Consider the following 23,829-nt stretch of genomic DNA (forward strand, 5'->3'; position numbering starts at 1 on the left):
ATCCACTGTCTATTGTTCAGAGCCAATTGCATTGTTTTATCAAAGAGGTAATGTTCTACATTTTAATCTGCCATGGCGCTTTGTCAGGGGCATCAATTATAAAAATGGAGCAGAATGTCTGCAATGCCATCAAACTTGTGAATATGACTGCATATCTCACTAACGTAAAACACCATATTGAAACAATCATTCACTTGTATCATCATTGTTTTATTATAGGTGTGATGAAACCTAACACACATTGGACTAGATTAAAAAAATAAATGGCTTTTGTTGCAGCCAGTACAATCCTAAACACCAACACTAATGAAGCGGCTAAAATCAATTTGAGTGTATTTCTCTGAGAAAAGATTAATCATTTAAATTTCATCTTTCAGCAATTCTGAGAAATCTTAGGAGAATACTTCCTCCCAAACACCAGCGCATATTCACATCACAGGAAGAGAACGGGTGTAATTTGAAGGTCAAGAATGAACTTTTCATCTAAACTTTTGAGCCAAAATTGTCAAAAAGTCAAAAAGTAGTAATAATAGTAGTAAGTGGGCGAACTCCACCTGCTGAGGAAGATCATATAATACGACCCGAAGCTGAAGAGCAGCTACTAAGTGGATTGTTTTGTCAACAACATTAATAATGTATAGTTATTATTATTCATGTCTGCATTTCATTTAGATTTTTCGTTCAAGGGCCCTAGAAGTGTGCCTCTCTACATATATACTGGACCAGCATGCACTACTCCGAGACCTGGCCATTTGCACCCACTCACCTGTCTGAAGAACTCCTCCAGTAGGGAGGTGGTCCAGCGGTGGTGGAGGTCCCAACTTTTGGCTGGGTGGCTGATGTCTGCTGTGTGCAGCAGCAGGGACAGGGCTTTGGGCTTGTCAATGCTGCAAAAGATAAATAATTGTAAGAACTGAAATCATTACAGGTACAGCCAAACAGTTTTAATGAGCAATAATATTTTACCATTCACCATAATAAGATATAAGATCAACATTGACAAGGGATTTTAGGTTAAATACACCTGTATGCCGAACCCTTGCTTAGCCATTGTCCTGGCAAAAACTACATCATGAGGACAAACACATATTCTAGACAAATCTGCAACACGGTTATTGAAAAATACCAAACATGGAAGAATATTTTCAAAGGCGAGAGTCCCTGAAAACAGTAGGGTCAATCATAAAATAGAAAAATGGGAAAGAAATGTGGCACAGCTGCAAATGTTTCTACAGCAATCTGTCCACAAAAATGGACCGTCTGAGCAAGAACAGCACAATAAAATGTGAAAAAAACAGATAATCCAGTAGATCATGCTCAACATGTTGCCTAGTTGCAGGTGAAAAAAAGATGTAAGAACCCTCAAACATGTAAAATAGCTGACTGCAGAAGGGTTCAGGTGTCTATAGGTGTAGGAGCATTTACACTTTGAGGATAAAGCTGGTGACATTGTCAACAAATCCCACAAATAGTCCAAAACCCATAATATGTTAGTCTGTCTCCTGATACTGTTTGACCTCTAGGAGTGGGAATCACCAGAGGCCCCACAATACGCTAGTCACAAAGTCATCAAAGTCACAATACAATATTATTGCAATTTTGCGAAATGCTGAGTATTGCAAATCAATTGCGATATATTGCAATTTATTACCTATTTTCATTTGCAAATTGTGCAGTTTGTCAACATCTGTTTTATCTAATAAGATAAAGTTTTCACGTGGTTCATCTCACTTAAGTCCATTTCTAGTAGGCCTATAGCCAACGAGCTAAAATATCAATTAACTTTTTCTTCGTTTAATTCATCATTTGTGGTGATTGAAAATTAGGAAATAAAAGATTGTATTTTCATTTTTAAAATAATCTCAATATAAGTGTTTTTAATTATGTATTATAAGCAGCTTAGAGCTAGTGTTAGGAAGTTAAACAAGTCAAGTCCTTTCGAAATGTTTACAGCAACGCTTCAGGCGAATGTCACAAATCTCTCAAACACACAAAACAAACCAGCGCACACACATGTGTTATGTGACTCGCGCAAAAAGAGTTCTTTATAAATAGCTCAAAAATATACCGTTTCATTGAAGTCAGGAGTGTCGGATTAATGCGCATTTTGTAGTGAGTTTTTCCAACAGCAGGGCAGTGAGTGTGGGATTAACTCAAAATGAACTTCTATGTTTGTGTTCATGGTGTTAAAGAAACCAGAACAACACTGCGGCTCACTGATTAGTTTTAATAGCTTTTGGGTAACAATGAAGCTGTACAATGCTCATTATTGTATCACTGGGATCAATTCACTGTTGGTCTCTTCATGGGATTTGTTGACAATGTCACAAACTGGCTCAGCGAATGTGACAAGGACGGGAGTCCAACACAATATATTAAATAACAGTTAACACAAAACAAACAGTGGGGTGTGCAGATCAGCAACATCATTGGATGTCAGCTGTAGGAAAGGAGAGAGGCGATGAGCATGTGGACCAGCTTGTATAGCCTGGAAGAGCCAGGTGAGCTTAATCAAGCTGGTGACCCTCTCTTTGTCAGCCAACTGCCTGCTGATGTTGGCCAGGACAGCCTCCAAGACAATAGAAGGGGTTTCCCAACAGTAAAACGTGGGATGGCATTGATCTAATAGAGGCACCTGCAAGACAATGCTAAAATATTTCTCTACAAATGCTCATTAAACAAGCTGAAATATACATAGATGTCTATCAGCAAGTGCATAAAACACATATGCACAGCTACCTAAAAACAGAGAAGCACCTCCATCCAAAAAGAGTAACAAAAATAGAAAAAACTGCCTCCATTAGGCAAATCGATTTTCTACACTGGAACTGGTGTGAAGAAGCATCGTCTCACCTCATCAGACATCGGCCATGTCTGAGATATCACTTGATAACCATATCAAAATATCATGTTTAATGGACTGATGCATGAATGAACAGACACAATCCAATATGGAAAATAGGCCCACAAATGAAAACACACACACACACACACACACACACACACACACACATACACACACACACACACACACACACACACACACACACACACACACACACACGTCACAGCACAAGGTTAAATAGAGGTGAGAAAGACTGGCTCAAATTTCCCTTCATTCCATTTGTGGCAGATTGAGTCTTAAAGTGCACCCGAAGCAGCCCTGGAGCAGACTGGTTTGAATTACTTCACATTAGAGTCTATTCAGCATTACAGCTTCCTGCAGACTGCAAGCTCATTTATCTGCATGCATGTGTGTGTGTGTACCTTCTACTGTAGCATTATGATTGCTTTCCAGTCAGCACTCTTTTAAATTTGATATATATTCGCAAGTATAGAAAGCACAATACTGTTGAATCCTAAATATGTTCTCAGGAAGCTATTTATCTCCATAGCATTGCTTTTTGAGCAGTTTTTTTCTAATTGTGAGTAAAAAGAATACCCCGAAGGTCAACGAGTTCCTTCTCTCGTCAGCATTGCAGCTCCATCAGAAGTGATGACTCATCACGTCATATGAGAGTTTGCTTGAGAGCTGTTTTTTATTTCTGTTTGCAAACGACAGTTCTGTGCATGCATGTAGAGCAGTCCCGGTTATCGGTCACCGTAGAGGGGGCTGTGCTCAAAATGTGTGATTAGGAAGTTCTGGCTGCAGTCTGGTGACCTCGATCGCAGCAAACAAAAATGCATTAATTTGAAACATATTTACTTCCTGTTGCGATACACCAGGGTTTGTCTTCAACATGGCTGAACTTCAATTTGCTGAATTCCAAAATAATTGGTAAGAAACAGAGACAGAGAGGAAGATGTCAGTAGGCTACTTCTTCTTTACTTGTACTGGAAAAAGTGGATATACAAATGTTCTTGAGAAATGCTTAAAAAAATGTACATCAAAGGGAAACTTATTTTACCGTGCAGAGGACATTTCAAATTAACTGAAATATATTGGCCAACACTCAGTAATTGCTAATGACTGCAAGTGGTAAGGACATATTTATGGCTGCTTTTTTATGTTTATATGCACCTGCTTCCAATGTTATCAGCCGATTGAATGGGTGTAATCAGCGGTTATCAGACTCATAAATTTGGGTTGGACGGGGCCTGTTACACCTAATAGTATTTAATGCTGTGATCATCTATTGACATAGTTGATCACCGATACGAATACAAGAACGATATGATGCAGACCTCTAGTGACCGTAATAATTCAGACGGTAGCAAAGTTAGGTGACGAGGGACAAAGTCCATTTGGCGGTCAGAGGCGATGAATGGGACAAACAAACCCAAGATTTTCACCTGGGAAACTGCTGTTTATCTCACTTATGAAACCAAAAATCCACATTGACTTTATCTGTGCTTTTGTTATGTAACTTGTGTACTTACTTTAACCCAAACCACAATATTTTCTGAAAATCTAACCAAGTAGTTTTATTGCATCACCAGCAATCACCTGCTTTGTTTGAATTCACGACATTAAGTTTCTGATAATATAAAAATGGGTGTTATATGCTTGTATAGCAAAATACAAGCAGCAGAACATTAGTGCTGGTAAAGACACTATTACACAGTTTGTGGGCGGCTAATGTTTTCTATCTGGTCATCTTATCAAGTAGCAGCCCACCGTGTGCCAGCAAACCTGCCAGCAATATATCTGCCGCCGGCTGTTTTTCACTGTTGTGTGCAAATACATTTCACCATGGTGTGACTGCACCATAACTCTGCTGCAGACTTCCAGCACAAACACACAAACTAGCCTGTCGTTTGTGCCTGAGAGGGCGATAACTTGCTATACACTTGCACTGTATAATGCATGATGTTTGGTACTTTTTGACCACAAGATCCTCATTCCATTTCTATTTTTTATTTGGGGTAAACAACACCTGAACAACAGATATCATCCCAGTCCAGCTGATGCGAACATGAATGCTTGTTGTGTTGTGAATGTTTGAGTGCACCCTCAGGGCAGAGCTAATTGGGTTGTAAACAGCTGGAGGTGAGTACAGTACACAGTGGTTGATGGGAAGGTCAATGAGGATGTATATTGCCAGGACAAGGACGAGGAGTGTAAACAGTAATGAAGGAAATGTCAACTGACCCCTCAGGTTGTTGTAGGAAGTTCTTCATGGTTTTAACTTGCTGGAAGTGGCAGGACATATCTGTGGCCAGCACCATCTCCACCACCAGAGCCCGTAGCTCTCTGGAGGAAAACAAAGGAGAGGAAAATATGAAAATGAGCCATGTACTGTCAAACTCACAGGTAATAAAGCTGACTTATTTCTGAAGTTGCTAAAATGAAATGACAACACATTTTTCGAGAGCTACTTATAATATCTTCCCTGACAATTTCCAGCTTATGCTGTGAGAAATCGGATTTCAGCTGTCTGTATTATCACACATAACAGTTCCATTTAGCACAAAGTTGTTGGACCTTGAAGGTAATCCAGCTTTTCTGATTTTCGCTCCACTGAGCACATTTGTTAATCTTGAAAAATAAGAGATAAGTTCATTTTTGGCTTTGAACATGTGCATTGTGAAACTGCTCTGCTTGGCCTGCCTGGTTTCCTCATATCTGCCTCTCTATCTGTCTCTAACTACAAACATCTCTCTCTCTCTCTCTCTCTTTCTCTCTCTCTCTCTCTCTCTCTCTTCCTCTTATTGTCTGTCTAAATATCTGTCTCACTGACCTCCAGTCATCCTTGGAGAGGTTGTAGAGGATGTTCATCTCATCGTCTTCCTGCAGCAGGCGGTAGGCTGCGCTCACATGGTGACTCTCCAACACTGAGCGGTCATTGTAAAGGATAGCTGTGTCTGACCTGTCAAAGAGAAACCAAAGAGTAATCGTTCTATAGGTCTACATTGGAAAAAGAGAAATAATTGATCCCTGGATGTGGCTTTGTCTTTTTAATTAAATTGTGTGTCCCTGACTTAGGAGGCGATCCACTGTATGGAAGACTCTTGAGGGACAAAATTAAACAAAGAACAAAAAATGGATTATGTACTAGCTCCACTGTAGCAATAATATTTATGAAGCAACATTCTCAATGTCAAAGAGATACAGGTTGTACACAATACAAAAAGGATTAAACTGATTTGTTCTGATTGTTTCTCTCTCTGAAATGTATCATGTATAGAAACGTTATTATTATTATTTACATGAAGTTTTCAAAGTTTAATTTTGTGAATTAAAGGAATCTGGACTATTGTAGGAATTGACTTTCAGTGTGAAAATAAGGATACATTTGAGAACTTATGAAGTAGTATATTAACAAAATGAGTAACTTTAATTGTAATTAAAACAAGGTTGTGTTACAATGTGTTCTCTCAAACTCAAGTTCTCAAAGGCAAAGAGTTTGGAGTTCATTTGGACTCCCGTCCTGTTATTACTGCACTGCAGGCGATCTCAGTGTGATTGTAAAGCTCCCTCGCTGCAAATGAAAACATTGATCGGCCGAGTCAGAGCCATGCATTTATGATTGTATGATCCATTACCTTGTCTGAATGTGGAAGTTGTTTGTGGTCCCCGTGTGCTCGTAGTCGTGCACCGCTGCCGCAAAGATCATGGCAAAGATCTCAAGCTCAGTCAACCAATGCTGCAGGCAAAAAAGGAGGAGAAGAAGAGGCGGGGGGGGGTGAAGTGAACATAATGAGGAGGAGGGGAATATTAAGAGAAGTATATGGAAGAGAGACGGGGGTAAGCAACGAGATGGAAAAGACAGCGACATTGACAGGAGAGAAGGTAAGTAATGAACAGAAGAGGAAAGAAGGGACAGAAATTAGGGAAGAGAGATGAGACGCCAGTGAATGGAAAAAAAGGCAAATGCAGAGAATAGTACATATTGACAGAAAGATGAAGAGGAAAAAAGTGATATAAAAGACGCAAAGAGAAGTATTTGGCATGAGGAATACATTACCGTCAGGGATAAAAGGAAACAAATTGGGAGGAGAAGAGAGAGGAAAGGTCAGAAAAGCAAAAACGGAAGCTTTAAATAAGACAAGCTCTATTGAGAATCATATTTTAATACTCCTTCCTCTTTTCCCTTCCAGACAGGGTCTCAGTCTGGTTTGTCCCTGTTACCAAATATAAACTAAAACATTACCTCACAGTACGTTTTTCGTGTGTTTTGCTAATGTTGCTCGTTGCTGTTTTTAGCCCTTTGAAGTATGCTTTGTAATATTGAGCTATAATAAAAATGTACTTGACATGACAAGGTGAGGATACCCATTAAGTTTTAAGTTTTTTTAGTTCAAATTAAAACGAGAATGTTGTGAAAGTAACAGCAACTCCTATTGCTCAACCGAGAGTGATTGTGACACAAACAAATGTGACATAATGTGGGTAATTTGTGAGCTTCAGAGGTGCTGGTATACTGATATTGTCACCTTCAGACAGAGCTGGCTAGCTGTCCCCCCGTTCCCACTCTTCATGCTAAACTAAGCTCAGCTTACCGGCTGCTGGTAACTTAGTAGCTTTGTATTTACTGTACAGACTAGCGTTTTGTCCGCTTTTTTAAATGTAGTTCAAGTCCTAGTCCTGAGCTCAAAAGTCCATGCTTGTTGTCATATTTAGGCAACCTCATCCTGTTTATTTTTGGTAAATTTTTTGTTGACGAAAACTAATTATTTAATTATAATAAATGTCAGGAACAAACTTACTGAAAGCAGATGAATATCATTCTATGTAATTTTGTTATTTCGTTATAGTTCGTATTTTGAAATTCCAATTTAGCCACCTCTATTTTTGGTAACTAATTTCATCTTCATCATTTGCGTTCGTGAAATCAACACTGCAGTCCTACTTGAGGTATTGATCTCCTCATTTAATTCTCGGCAGGAAAGTAAATAAGTGTATTTTCCAAAATGTCAAACTATTCCTTTAACTGCCAGAAAAAAACAAAAACAGTAATAGTGAAAATTGAGTTTCATTATGTGAGCATGTGAATGGTCAAACGGATGTGAATTATATGGACTGTTCCTGCATGTGTGTGCTTTTTATTTATAGGCGTTTATATTTAACCTGTGAGTGTTTGCAGCATCCACACACCTGTGACTGGGTATTTTCCTCTGATGTGTATGCATCTTTGTGCACTCACGTACACAGAGTGGGGATTTAGCTCAGGACGCCCAGTCGATATGTGTGACGAATCAACAGTGCGGATGGGAGAGTCATTAAGAACAGGGGGGTGGGGATAGGGAGGTGGGTGGGGCAAGATGGCTGAACCATCCCTCAGTATTTTTCCTCATGGGGCCGGCTTTATGAATGACCTGTTGATTGTTGATTTAATGGAGTCTGGAGGGCCTGCAAAATGATAGATGCTGTTCTCCTGCTCTCCCAGGAGCCCGTGGTTCTAGCAGTAATGTGGTTTACTCTGCAAGGCAGTGCCCAAAGAAACACACCATGTCGACAGCTGTCGCAGCCACCTTATTACGGTGATTAAATAAAAACACTGGAAGCGGGGGCGGCCAGCTGGTTGGCTGGTTGGGGACTTTGAACTCGGCTTTAGCGAGGCTAAGGATTTTTTTTTTTTGGAATGAATGCAGCATCAGAAATGCCCTAAAGTCACTCCAGTGGGAAGCAGTGAAATATAGGTCACCAGATGAAAAAAGAACAAAAGGAACATGAAATATGAAGCGACGTCTGGGCAACACAACAAATAAACTTCAAATGTTGAGACAAAGATCCTTAATAAGTGTCCCATTTTGACAGATGATCTTAGATATGTGGGTTGATGTTCTCAGACCTGCCCTGAGCAAGACAGGGATGTCTTGTCTTGTTTACGGAAAGAATGGATCCTCCAATAAAAAAAAGAAGCCATATCTAGAAGATGACATGTCAGACAAAGCTACAATAAGGCTGGCATACGGCAGCTGACAGAGATGTTCTGAATCTCATGTGGATAATATGATTATATAGACAAAGCTTTCCTACTAGGAACTAAAGCAACGCTTGTATGTTCAACTGTGTTATGTAGGTGTCTAACGTGTAATTGTACAGTCAAATCCTACTCACCACCATGCCAGTCTTGAGTAGTAAGTAGTGTACAGTCTGTGTGACATCAGCAGCGTGCATCAGGTTGTGGTAGGGGTTTTTATGTTTGCTGTATCCCACTTCTAGGGCCTCCACGAACGACACCACCGCAGAGATCGGGATCTGACGGCAGACAAAACAGCAACGACAAATGACTGCCAGCTTTAAAAAAAAACGACTGCAGACAGTAAGACACTTCTTAAAGCTATTGAGCGATTTAAATGATGAGTGCATACAATTTTGCAACACGCACAGTCCCTGCAGCATCTGAAATTGATGTCATAAAATCATGGATCGTGAATCATTTAGGCTACTGCAGACTACGATTACATATTCATGTCAGCTTCATTGCCCATGTCATTTACTCTAAGATGCTGTCACTTAAAGTGAAGTGTCCTCAGCTGTAAGACGCTGTGGAAAATCAGCTCCACCAGTGTCAGATGAGATAAAGTACTGTATGTCCATCCCCCTTTATAATTCAGTCATTGTTGAGACACATCACGATCTAACACTTAGGAGACACAGAAGTGAGTGAGCTGACTTCCATCAAAATCAGGCATTGTGAAGGGGAATTGTGAAGGTTATTGTGATCTATACTGAATATTTATATGTTGACCAATGACCAGCAGTACAGTGCATATACAGTATATACGTATATAATCTTGAGGCTTTACCTTGAAACGGCTAATGAGGTCGTATCTTGTGAGCAACTCGTAGAATATGAATTTAAGTGCGTGATCCCCGCTGGCCTCATTCAGAGCGAACACGTCAAATGACCACTTGTCAACATGCTGTGAGGGGAAGAAAAATTCAAATAATGACATGTTTCCCCTCAAATAATGTATTCATCTTTTCAGAAAAAAGAGTTAAGATGTGTGGTGGTGCAAATCTAATTCTTGTAAATAGCTCAGGGTATGTAGTCTTGATTTTGGCACAAGTGTACAAAGTTGTTATTTCATATCTGTGAGCTTCTGCTTGGATGTGTGTGCACGTGTTAATACCTTAAGCACAGATATGACAGAAGGGGGGTAGCTGAGTCCCACCATATTGGAGGTACGACGGTACATCCTGTTTGAACGAGATAAAAACATCAAATGAAGCGCACCGCTGAGTGTAAACACCAAAGGTTACCAAACCACGGCCTGGAAGGTTCCCCACCAAGACAAACTATAAACCCTCAAATCAACACAATTTGGTATGAAACTGTGCTGAAAAGGTTAAGTTGAGAAAATATTTTTTTTTTCACATGGCAATGGCTTAAGACTTTGTCGAATGTGAAGGATAGAATATAGATGAATTTAATCTCATATTGTGATACAAGATGTATAATTCTCCATGAGATTAGTGGAATAATTAGAGGCAGCTGGAAGACAGCAAAGTTGGTGTACATTGTGTGTACATCCAAAAAAAACAGTGGAATACAACAAAATATGCCCCTACTTAAGACTTACAATAACCTCCATGAATGCAACTTAATATAAAGCTGGCCATTTTGTCAGAACAGGACATTTTTTCAAATTTAAAATGGTGGACACCTCATGCTTCATCACTGTTCCAGCTTTTCATTTTCATCCTCCCTTTTCCAATCTTTCTTCATTGTAAATGTCTGAAAACAGACGGCCCTCTGTAACAACAGATTAAGAAAGATTATAGCTTACATGTTTGAGGCTTACTGATTTGAACAAATGTATGTTGCATGTTTGTGTGTGACAAAGCACAGCCTTGGAGAGGGAGCTGTTCGCAAGTCTCTGAATGATTGTGTTCAGCGGGGCTTGCCAAGGCTGTGATGGGTGACTCAGGTGAGAGAGTGACTGTTCAGAGAATACAAACACATTTCCAATTGAAATGTTAAAAGAACAAACCAGTTTTCAGACCCACTTGTAGTGGTTTAGAGTTTTGAATCGTCTTCTCCAGCTTCTCGGCTGCCACTAGTTTTCATTCAGTAAAGTACAAATAGAGAGTTCAGAGAGAGTTGAGAAATATGCTCCACATTAACAATCAACAATATTCTAACCTGGACAATTCCCTGTACTCCAAAGTCCTCCCTTGTTCCCTTATAGTATTCTCTTCTGCCTATAGAATCTATTTACTGCATAGTATAGATCAGTCAATAAATTTACTCTGGAGTGAAGAGTAAATTGAGATTTCAGACACTTATGAATCATTGATGGTGATGTACAATTTTGGCATCTATACATTGCATTGAGTGATTGTTAGCAGAAAGAAGTGTACATGGTTGTATTGTGGACATTGCGTAGTGGATACATTTCACTCAATCAGGACACTCATATGAAATGGCAAAGAGTAAATATAGTGCACTATAATAGGGCTGTAACTACTAATTGATTTAATAAGTGATTACTTATTACTATTATATTATTTCATCTATTAATGGATTAATCGTTTGGTCTATAAAACACCAGAAAACTGTGACAAATGTCTATCACAAGTACAGTATCATTTCATTAATCTTGTTCAACCAACAGTCCAAAACTAAAAAATATTCACTTCAGCAATGCTCTGCAAAATGTCAGTAATAAAAAGTGTTTGTGCAGAAAATTCACTGTGTAAGAACACCATGGTTGTCTTTTCATTATTCAAGGCCGAACTAAAGATGTTGATAGAACTGCTTTAAGTCGGTCTGGGCTACTCTTGAACAATGATAGATTTGAGACTTCAGTTGGGAAAAGATAAAGGTGACAATCCATATTAGTTATTCAACATTGATGACTACTGAGTGCTTGTGCATCACAAACACGTTACCTCTCAACAAATATGCCAGCCTGGACGGCGTGGACGATGCTGCGGAAGCGAGGTTTCTCTTCATTGCGACGCAGCATCAGGCCCATCTGGCGGGTGAAGGTTGAGGCTAGCCAATCCCTCACCTCTGAGGGCACCGACTCCGACTGGATGTCACTGAGTTCATCCTCTGTGTCCACCAAACGCCTGAAAGAAGGGAGAAAGGAGGGATGAAAGGTAAGAGACAGAAACAAATAGAAAAGAAGCAAAGACAGATGCAGAGAGACGAAAGGCTTTACTAAAATATCTAGCCTTTATTGCAGCAAACTCAAAATCCCAGAGCTGTCCATCAAATAATATCACCTGTTATGTAACGTTAAAACATCCCAGGCCTTTTGAAACACCATGATGGGGAGTATTCAAATCCAATTGTGTGACATAATTCTCCACAGCTACCCTGTTGTGTTGACATGTACAGGGGATCAAGAGCAAAGCCTGTTGGTCTCCACCCTCTGAACTAAATACATGTTCTTATGGCATAGAGAAAGCATTCACATCACACTGATAATCATGGTGCTACATGGACTCTGCACTGGATAGTTCATCATCCTTCATCTTGGAGTGGTCCTGCCATCGCTGGCCCTAATCTGCTGGGATCTAGATGACGAGAGGCTTACATAATTCCATAAGCCTGGTCATATCTCAGATTCTGGACCTGCACTACGCTATTGACATACATTGTCCTTGTATGTTCCCTAACCTTAACCATATCTTTACAACAATCGATCCATGACTTTTCCATGACCATAAGCCTCATATTTGGCAGTGGAAGAAGTATTTAAGTTGTTCAAATAGCAATAAAAATATAATAAATACTCCATTACATTTAGAAGTATCGCATTCAACAGCTACTTAAGTAAAAGCGCAGAATTAAATCAGTGATATGTTATTATTCTTCCAAGGAAGTTATGTTTTTGGTTCGGTTTGTTTGTTTGTCCGCAGGATTACGGAAAAACTACTGGCCTAATTTTCATGAAATCTTGTAGATGTTTGTAGCATGGGTCAATAAAGAATCCTCATGCATTTTGAAGCAGATGCGAATCACGGCATGAATACATAACTTTCATTAGGTTTGCGAGATAGGGCATTTAGCCTTGGCGGAGGTCCGTGCACTGAGAGTGACCTTGAATCATTATTATTGATGCATTAATGGATTATTGATGCATTAAAATGCACTTTTACTGAAATATTATAGCTGGTCATATGCTTTTGGGTAGTGTAATCTATAACTAGAGGGGCACACTGAGTTATTCTGAAATAATGCAACACCCTACCACCACGTTTCATGGAAACCAGGCCAGTAGTAAAAGAAACAAACTGAACCAAAAATGGAATCTCCTTGGCAGCGGTAACAATGCATCCTCTGTCTGAAAAGTTAGTAGTAACTATACCTATTAGATAAATGTAGTGGAGTAAAAAGTAAAAAATTTCCCTCTGAAATGTAGTAGTAAGTAAGTACAGTACCTCAGTAAATGAGTTAAGGTACAGTTTGCAATATGCCTGTTACACATTAAGTTATACATTTAGTGTAATATTCGTCATGATGGTGTGTAATTCTGTATTCTGTTTTTGTCAGTGCTGCACTATTGTTCTTCATAAATGAACATGTCAATACTTGTTCCAGTGTAGAAAGCTATTGTTTACTTACCTCGTCTCCTCAATATAAACAGATTCTAGCACCGACGCTGCATACTCTAGGTTCTTCTTGAGATCAGTGAGGGAAGCCTCTCCTCTCTCCAGTTGCTTCACCAGACATCGTAATCTAAAACAGAGATTCAACAAGTCATTTAACAAATGGGATTACTTCCCTGCCATCTCAATGTGATAAATTAATTGCAACTGATATTGGATTAATCTGGTCTGAGTTAGTGGTGTACTGGGCAGCATTTTAGTTTTCTTCTGTGTAAATAAACATCTTGGTCTAAAATAAAAACATGTAAATAGAGAAAATAAATATATAAAAATAAAATGACTCCCTATGGACCAGAAAGTTGTGTTAGGGTGGGACATATTTACACTTTGTTTTCATACTCTGTTCTCCTTCCAGTCCTTTTAAGCTCTGATATTTAATGTATCTGGCTTCATCTACTGTCTTGATTGGCATAAGTATAACTTTGTCATAAGAGAAATTCTGAATTGTCAAACACAGTTGTAATGGCCACATGTGTCAGCTGGCTCCAGAGCTCTGGTATCAATCATTCTGGCTGCTATGATAACCAACATGTCTGCACACTCTGCTTGGGCTCATTTGCATGTAACGGCTATTTAAAATCAAAATAGCTTTAATATTGCAGTTCTGCTACGTGGCTTTTCAAAACATCGATTCCGTTTTATTAGATTGCATAACTGGATCAGTGACACTTTTTCTGCCCTTGACTGATTCAAATTATATTATTGTAACCGTGAGAATAGTAATTCATGAAGACAGTAAAGTGCTTTAGAAAGTTAATATAGCTTTCATGGTGGCAGAGATGTGCAAGCAATTGCTGATTTTGTGCGTGACAGTTTCAATGTTTGCAAAAAATACTTTAACTGATAATCACCACATATACCAGTTAACTTTATAAAGTGTTGTACGTACAGTTAACTGATTACAGCCATACATGATACATAGAAGTATAATGAGGAACCTTTCCTGCATGCAAAATGTATAATGTGGGTTGGTTTACCTGGAAAAGAAAATTTGCAACATTGAAAAAGTGTAACTGACAGATCAATCAGATCTTCTCTGTGTTATATATTAACGCTAATTTCCTTTTGACTATAGATCAATGTGTGAAATGTAATTCCAAATATTGTCGAGGCAAAAACCCACTAAAAATAGACACCGAAGAGCAAAGCAACTTAACATCAATTTCTGCACACTGCAACCTCTTGCAGTATACCACCTGCTGCTGTGTTGGAGGTCATGCGCTCTCTTTCACAGTGAATGCCCACAGAGGCTATGCTTGTTGTTGAATTATTAAGTGGAAGGGTGGAGAGAGTAGGAGGTTTCAGATGCTCTCATTGATTACATTGCCTGGCAGCAATTTTCACCAACTAAACGCTGCAAAATGTTTCTGTGAAGAAGGTTGGAAAAAAAGACTCAATCTAAATATTCATGAATGTAGTATGGCTCCAGTTATCCTTTTGTTATGGCCAAAGTTGTGGTTGGGGCCTGTTATATTGTGTGTATAGTAGTGAAACACTCTCTGCACATTATCAGATCATTTTCAACACTCAGCAGACTTTATTTTGAATGTCAAATGAAGTAGAGGTAGCAGGCAATCCATCTCTATATCTATCTGCAGAGCTTCAATGGAAACCCCTGACATAGTCTACTGTGCGATAATATCAGGTGGGAAATGTTGAAAATATTCTTTGTATTTCCTCAATTCCACCTTTGCAAAAGAACTTAAGTCATTACTTATATATTCATGCAGAAATGACTGTTTCCTACAATTTCATGGCAATCTATCACGTTATCCAGACATTTTACTCTGAATCAAAAACATAAGCCTGCAGAGGATCACAAACATCATATGAACACATTGTCTGAGAACAATGAATGTCTACACAAACGTCCATGGCAAGCCACCTGATATTTGTTGAGATATTTCAGTCGGACCAAAGTGACAAACCAACCAACAGACCGACATTGCCATCCCTAGAGCCATGTCGCTAGAGTTTCCCAAAATAAAAAAGATGAATCTGTTCCTTTAAAGACGCCCTGTGGAGTTTTACTCTAAACAACCAAAAGTTATGTTCACTTGCTTGCAGAGGGAAAAAGGGATCACACATATAGGTTTGCAGTCTGACTGACTAATGTTCCCATTTAGTGTTATTCCCCCAAATGTATTGTGTGTATCCTTGAGGTCTAACAAATGCCTCAAGTGAATTTCCTTCATCATAAAACATTTGTAGAGTTGATTTTTTTTATTAAAATCCAGCAATGTTAACATCAATGTTTACTAGCTTGCAGTCTTCTTCTCCCGTGTGTTTGCTGGCACATTGCAGCATATTTGAAGCATATCTTTACTGCGACCTGTTAAACCCTGGAATAGTGTGACAGTAGGGATGCTACTATTGAAACTACTATACTTAATATCCTAAATACTATTTCTGACTGATAGCCGGTCCTTGTTAATGATCATTAACCATTAACGGAAAACTTTAGTGCCTTGCATGCAGTGTGCTGTGGTTGAAGTGGCATTACAAGCTGCCCAGCTGCAACAACAACCGATGCACAAAACAGGCAACTGGGTCCCCAGTCCGTCCATACCAGAGGGTTAGGAGCCATGATGTTGCGTGCATTGCCATTTAGTTGTGAACATAGCAGGGTAGTATGTGTACAGTTAATTTTTTTGTGAATAAATATTACAACTTCTCAAGAACAAAGCCAAGTTCCTGTGTCTTGCTAGCCACCTGCTAATTAAAGTGAGGGGAGTTAGCCCCAAAGTTAGCAACAACTCTAATTCATGTTCACTTAAGGTGGGCTGACCTTTAAGGTGAACCAGCTATTCTCCTGAAAAGCAAATCCTCTGAGTTTTGCAAAAAATTTAATATTGTTTTTAACCGTTTAACTGATCTTATTAACATCCCTATGTGACAGCATTTGTAGGACTGCACAGGACAAACACAACAGGGACAGATTTACACACAAAAACAATAGCTCCATTCAGCTACTAGAAATCTAAATCATCTCAGCTATTTTAAGAATCATAAGGAAGTGAATGGATAAAGAGTAAGCTGCAACTCTGGAATCACAGTGCATGTCGTTTGGCTGGCACTAATAATGGTTATTAAGAACAGCTGTGTGCCAGTGAGCTTCCCTACTAATACACTAAAATACTCTCCCTACTTCAGCAAAGCTCCTTCTCAGACTATAATTCGCTATTATCGCCAATCATCATAAATATTAAACTTTGATCAGTTGGTCATTTTCTATGACTTAACAACCTGAATCGCAATGGTGCTAGCACGCTGTGCAAACTTGGAAAGCCCAGTTGAATGACATCAGCACATGTGCTGTCTCTGGTGAGTGCGTCTGTAAAATGTTTTCTCTCAGGCTCATCGCTTTTGTTTTGTGAACAATAGACTAAACTGAAAGTACAATCAATTATTGCTGTTCAATGAAAAGATAATTTACGAGATGTGGAGCATCCAGGAGGGCTTTCTAGTGGGAATTAATGCTATTTCAAAGTGTTGAGATAAAAGCAGAAACAATTATACAGAGAGAGATTTGTTTCCTCACATCCCTAAAATAGCATTCTGAAGTGAAAATCTGATACAATCATTACAAATGCACTTAGTTGACTAAAAACAAAGACTTGTGATGACGAGCCCTGTGCCAAAACGTACAATAAATCAATGTCTCTGACACCCAAAACAAAATTGGCTCATTTTACCTGCTGTCATTACCAAGGGAGACAACATGCTGGGTTAATAGCACGGGGCATGCCCAAAGTATCTCCCAGGCACAGAGCCAACTTGGGAAATTCAGTTTAAGCCAGGGAAAAAGCCAAGAGGGTGGTGGAGCAACAGCCATGTGCTTTGCTGTGGCTTGACACATAATGACACACAGTGAAATCATTTTCTCAATTCCTTCCATTATCAACTTCTCACTCTCAATTTAAGTGCTCCATGGGAAGTTAAAGTTACTTTCTGTAAGATGGTAGTTTTGTAAGACTGGTGAGATTAAGACACACTGTACATAAACATAATAGTGTATATGATTCTTAAATCGTTGCAAATAATAACTTGATTATTTGGTTGATTATTCTAACAATTAATCCTCAATAAAATCGCAGAAAAATTGCAAATATCCTATTCAAAGACATTCAATTTATAATGATATAAAACAGATCAAAGCAGCAAATCCTAACATTTGCCAAGATGGAACCAGCACGTTTGCTTGATAAATGGCTTACACTTAACATGATTGTGGATGATTAATCTTCTCTCAAATTACCAATCACAAAATTGTTTCTGATCTAGATTCATTAAATTTCAAGAAATGTTTACAAAAAAATACTAAACAAGCAGATAAAGTAATGCAGCAATGATCCTGTAGAGCAGCCCACTGCATGTAGACATATTTAGATACTGGCACTGGTGTGTGTAAAACTATAAACAGAAGTTATAAAGTGTAAATAGAGGGAATTTCCTTGAAATGCATGTCACTCAAAGGGCTATCCGGAGAATATTGCTAAAACATATACTGAGATGCTTCTGTATGTGACTTCTAACGTATACTGCACAGACGTTACAAGCCTAGCTTAACATAAGCAAAAATATTATGAATCCACTCTGACCAACATGAATACAAACTGATCACAGTTTTTGTTCTCTCTAAAAGATTAAAATACAAAAAGATAGCTTTTGCGTGTCATCCAAAGGTTAAAAACAGAGGCTGTGGGTCTTATCCTGAAATCTACAATCATCGAATAAAGAGTCTTAAGACAGAGAGGGTCTTATTAAGTTCTGTACAGATTGTGAAAGCTCTCTTAGACAAATTTGTGATTTTTTTGGGTTATATTATGAAACTGCTGTGGCTGCAACTCAGTTTGTTAATATAAGCAACTGCAACTCCTGTCTCTTTTCAGTCTGAACAACACTCTGTCATCTGCAAACTGATGTAGTCTGACAGAGAGCTGCAGGAGGAAACAGCCCACAGCTCATCGCTGCAGTTCAGGGTCTTTGATGTGTGCTTCTCAGACTTACTATGTGCTTTCTACAGTTTGAAAGCTCAATGTTTTACTTACAGCTGGGCATGGTCACTGGACAGGGACGGCTGGTAAAGCTTAACCAGTAAGAGCACTGATATCACGGTGTTGAGATCCACGTAAAAATCCTTGCATGTCTACTTGAGTTGTCATGATGTGAGATATTAAGGTGAAGTGCCACATTCAATGTGTCATCACAGACCTTTGGGCTTTGTATGTGAACTATAACAGTGAGTCTGTGGTGGATGGAAAGTGTATAAGGATAATTTTCTTAAAGGTGTTTTAACTGCAGAAGTAGTAACAGGGCATTTTAGGTGGGGGAAGTGCATTTATGAGTGGAAAAGCAATATTTTGCTGTTAGCAGAGTGTACACAAAATATGCAGCAAAAAAAAACTGTTGTACATAATACTGCTGAATATTGATTTTTATTCCAGTCCAGGACTTTTTCAACTTTCAATTTCATTTTATTGTTATTATAGGAAACAAGCTACAATTATGCAGCACCCCTTACCATCCCCAAAGTAAATAACTTATCCTTAATATAGTCTCATGGATGGGTTTTTTGTCCCAATAAATTGACAAATTCCAGTGGCCAAGGTTAAGCAGGCCAGTGACTGTGCACGGCAAAGACATGAGCCTCCAGCTGTCTGCCTCTATATCTGAAGAATGGAGATTTATCTGCTTTCCCTCAGGGAGGGTGAGCAGAGAGCACAGAGAGGAGATTAGAGTAGGTATTCAGCATCTCCTCTATTCTTATTGCCGCCAGTGCTTTAGCCGTAACTGACCTGCTCAGAAAGAAGAATGGAAATACAAAACTGAAAGGACTAGTGCCGAACTACAGCCGCCCTGCAGTATACAGTGGGGCTCCACAATACTCAACCCCTCGACAGCTGTTGTGACAGCCAGAAGTGAACATTAAAAACAGAGAAATTAAACAGCATAGGGTAACGTAGCAACAGCTTTCTCCTTTCTCTAACAATTGCTTTGTCACTCAAGCAGAAAAAAACACTCCCTGCATATCCACGGGGAAAAACGTTTGAAAAAAAATCAAATGTATTCCATTCTGACCTAACTCATAATAAAAAGGCCCATTTCTGCTTTGAGAAGCGGCAGAAACAGTCAGAAGCTATTTTCCACACAGCAGAAACGGGGCTAGAATAGATGGTGCTGGTTGAGCAGAGAGCCCTGCCAGGATGCAAAAATTGGTCACCATCTGTGTTCTAATGACATTCTAGCGTAGACGATGTGTAATCAATGGCCTGGGGTCAATGTAATCACCCGGGAAGATAAGCGTGCTTTCAAGGAACACACACAGGTTTTCAGGCTGATAAGCGGAAAAAGACCTGTAAAAACATGATGACTAAGTTAAGCCGCGGTACCACAGATTCTGCAGCCCCGGCCATGATTTATGACTGCAGCTGAGAAGAGGTTTGTCTCTGATATAGAGTCCTGAGATGTCTACATTTTAGCAAGACAGATGTGAGGCAGGAATCTGAGACATGGTTTAATCTGGAGTCGGCCTCTGATCAACAGAAAACAGCTCAGTGTTGAACCTGTTTTCTATTGTGAACAATCAATTCAACCCTACTTAACTTATTGGATTCCCTCTACATCATACACATGGCTTTATCAAGAAATAGCTTGCTGTTGGAAGAGTAGGCCTTATAGGATGTATTTTAATGATACAAAAAAAGAAATGTTTTCACAGTAATTATAGCATCTTTAAATTTTTCTGCATACATTTTGTTTTTGAAGGAAATTAAAGAGAACCAGGTGGAGCCAAATTAAGTTTGCATTTAATTGGGTAGCAGTTTTTTAATACTGTCTGCCCTATAGTAGCCAGATTTATTTTTAAAGAATGTGATAAAAAAAAGTGAAATAAATATGAAGTCATAAGTCTGTCAACTGACAGAAAATCAATGTACAATTATGTCGATAACTTTTGACAAGAAAGTAAACTGAACAACTTTGGAACTGTTGGACAAAGAAAACAAGTCATTTTAAGGTTTGAGCTTAGCTTCTGGTAAATTGTGATGGCTCATTTTTACTATTTTATGACATTTTATGAAGCAAGGTCTCACTATTTGAATGTGTATCTGAATTTGCAAAAAATGTGCCTTTGTGTGTCAAATTCTTATAAATTTGTGTATTAAACCCACTTTTCTATAATCATATAATAAAGATGTATTGACGTATGAAAAGCAGTTTTTTTCCACTCTTTCCAAAGTTTAAAGAATTTTCATGAACACAGTTGCAACAGTTACTGAGCAGTTATTTGTAATGTCCTCTTGGTTTGCTTTTCTGTCAAGCAATGTCAACATTGATGTCTTTTTTTATACATTTTTTTACCCTGCCATAAGCCTGAAATTGTACCATATGTCAGCACTAAATATTTCAAATGATTCCAGTTTGAATTGCATTACTACACCAAATTGAATTAACTTTGACTAAAATAAAAGCAGATATATATTTTTGTTATCAAGCAAGCAAGTGGATAATATTTTACTGAAACAAATATTAGTAATATGAAGAATACATTTATATGCATAAAATGTCTAGTTTTACAAAAAATGAAGCTAAAAGATATTTTTGTTAGAGTATATAAATATTTAAAATGTAATGCATTGTTGTACAATGCCAAATATTATCTTCCGATTCACAAAACATTTCTAGTACAGACAGTATAAACCATTGTGTCCTGTTAAAATGTCCTCCCTCCTCTTGTATTCAGTGTTGCTTTGGAACGTGAGCTAAATGTGTAAACACAAATGTTAATGTGACACCCACACTGAACACATTGAGTTGGCCATTCAGTTTTGGGTGGCAACAGCAACAACAGACACTGGCTGAATGTTTCTGCTGCTGTTGATCACTCTAAATAAAATTAACTATTTTGTCACAGTGCAAGGGAGCTGCACTCTCTGAACAATATTGGTAACTCCTTCAAAAGTTCCGATATCTGTTCTAAACAAAGCCTTTCCAGTGGGAGGTTGCAAATGACAGATGTGACAAGAATGGCGGGGGACAGAAGAAAACCTTAAAAAAGATCAGTGGTTGGCTGAATGCAGCCCCCTCATGTCAAAGACTGCCAATCAAATCCACAAGATGAATGTAAAAAAGATCCTCAATAACGCTATGAGCACAAAACAAAAAGAGTGCGAGAGAGAGCGAGAGAGAGAGAGAGAGAGAGAGAATCAATCCTTTGGATCAAAATCCTTTGTTCAAACTGTAGGAGATCCAATGAATGTAATAGTTTAATGCAAGAAAGAAACAAACAGAGACTATATTTAGTGATAAGACCCTGTAAAATATTTACTGTCCATTCTTTGTTCAGTATCTACCTGCTATGCATGACACCAAACAGAAACCCACAAGCTATTTTGAGATACATGCAGTCTTTTGCTCCTGTCATCACTGAAAATGGATGAAATTAGCAATGATGTAATACACGATTCACTCAAAACTTTGTTCCAGTTTAGGTCAATTAAGCACAGATGCAGTCCTGGGTTAACTCTTCCCAATGTCCTAGCAAAAATGTATTATATATATTACTGTTGTGTTATTTACCCAAACTTAAATACAGTAATTTTGGCCAAGTGTTTGACACAACAAGCTGATTTAAAACAAATATGTTAATTGAACAAAACAATGTGACAACCAGCAAAGGGTGTATTATTAACAATAATGTATAACAACATGTACATTTAAAAAAACAAACTTGAGTAGCCTACATTGAAACAGGTAAAATACCCAACAGTAATAAAAAGAATAACTGGTTTTCTACTCTGTCTATGTAAATCTACTTAGCTACTCTAACTGAAGAACAACATGGGAAAAGCTGGAATTGACCCTGGGTCCTCACGTCACTCATCCATTGGATTCCCTGCTGTGGAGGATAATGAGCTCTCCTGCTTATATTGGAGGTAGCTGGCACAGGAATGTGTTTTTTGGCATGCAGATGTTTTTTATGGTTGTCTGTTCTACTTTACAAGGTATGGTGCTCTGTCGAGAGACGCTAGCGTGCACGCATCAAAGCCAGATAAGAGAATAGATAGACGAATGTTGTGTTTGTGCATTTTCTTGACTCGCTTTCATCAATCTAGACAGCAACAGATTTTAAGTTGCCATGACAGACTCAAATAATCAATGTATCAATACATACTGATAATGTGCACAGATCTTGCTAAAACACTGCAGTGTGTAGCATGTACATAAAACAGAGACTTACATAAGTTACAACTTGACCTCAACCTTGCATAACACCACCTTCAGTCTCAGCTCCATGTAAGGTTATACAGTTGTTTTTTTTCACTTCCTTTAATGCAGCTGTGTCACATTTGAACTTCGGTTAAAGCTGCTCCAGGCAGGACTTTTGTGTAAAAAGTGAAACAGTCTTTCTAAAGTGGATCGTGAAGGGCAAAGAAAGTCGAATCGGAGGATTTAAATTCTCCCTCTTCACTCAAATGAACTTCAGGTGTCTGGTTTGGAAAGGTTAGTAAATATAAGCAGACTTTGTGGAGTTCCCTGCCGTTACAATGCACAGGCTTACAGGGGCTCAAGCATCAAGGACCTGGCCAAGAAAGAGCAGAACTGGGAGACCAGAGTAAAAGCTTGGCAGGCAAACCAAAAAGCTCTGGATGGGAAGTTGAAAAAGGAGTTGGCCAAGAACAAACAGTGGGAGAGGAAGAAAGGACGACCTGGCCAATGAAGAACAGAGGTGGGAGACAAAAGTCAAACAGGTGGTGGACGAGAACAAATACCTGGAGGAGCTCTGTCTGAAAATGTTATAAAAGAGGAGAGGCTTTGATGAAAAAGAAAAAAAGGTGGAAAAAGAAAAGGAGGAAAAGACAGAGAAGAAAGGTTTTTTGAGCTGGATGCAAAAGAAGAAGTGTGACGACAGCAGTAAGGTGGAGGAGGCTGCTGTTTGTTCTGCTTTCCATCCTTCATCCATCTACGTCATCCTCACCCCCATGACCCTCCACCTCTTCACCCACTCACCCTGTTAAATTCAGGGTGGCATGGTGGCTCAGTGATTAGCACTGCAGTCTCACAGATGCACCTCCACCTGTCAGGCTTTGTGGAGTTTGTATATTCTGTATATTCTCCCTGTCTGCATGGGTTCTCTCCTGGTCCTCAGGTTTCTCCCACTATCATAAGATATGGTCTTTAAACAATCATTGTAAACAAAATTATTTATGTAAAGCAGTACATATCCTAAATACATTACCTGCATGGTAATACTATATTAAGAACCATTCAGAGAAATACTTTGAACAAAGTCATCTCTATAGCTGATTAATTAA

At 38.8% G+C, this 23,829-nt stretch overlaps 1 protein-coding gene across 2 annotated transcripts in view; it reads right to left on the reverse strand.

The window, feature by feature from the left end:
* LOC137892620 (dual specificity calcium/calmodulin-dependent 3',5'-cyclic nucleotide phosphodiesterase 1C-like) overlaps positions 1–23,829 on the reverse strand; it is an 88,985-nt gene that overhangs the window by 9,180 nt on the left and 55,976 nt on the right. For both annotated transcript variants that reach the window (XM_068737900.1, XM_068737901.1), the window contains exons 4-12: positions 13,470–13,583; positions 11,786–11,968; positions 10,024–10,090; positions 9,697–9,813; positions 9,005–9,145; positions 6,487–6,587; positions 5,682–5,810; positions 5,093–5,194; positions 767–887 (exon numbers count right to left, since the gene is read on the reverse strand). In XM_068737900.1, the coding sequence (XP_068594001.1) occupies positions 767–887; positions 5,093–5,194; positions 5,682–5,810; positions 6,487–6,587; positions 9,005–9,145; positions 9,697–9,813; positions 10,024–10,090; positions 11,786–11,968; positions 13,470–13,583 (1,075 nt within the window). The remainder of the gene's footprint in view (positions 1–766; positions 888–5,092; positions 5,195–5,681; positions 5,811–6,486; positions 6,588–9,004; positions 9,146–9,696; positions 9,814–10,023; positions 10,091–11,785; positions 11,969–13,469; positions 13,584–23,829) is intronic.

The sequence above is a fragment of the Cebidichthys violaceus genome, unplaced genomic scaffold (genome assembly GCF_023349555.1).
Source record: "Cebidichthys violaceus isolate CVI_PGR_0920_01 unplaced genomic scaffold, fCebVio1.0.p SCAF_8, whole genome shotgun sequence".
Lineage (NCBI taxonomy): Eukaryota > Metazoa > Chordata > Actinopteri > Perciformes > Stichaeidae > Cebidichthys > Cebidichthys violaceus.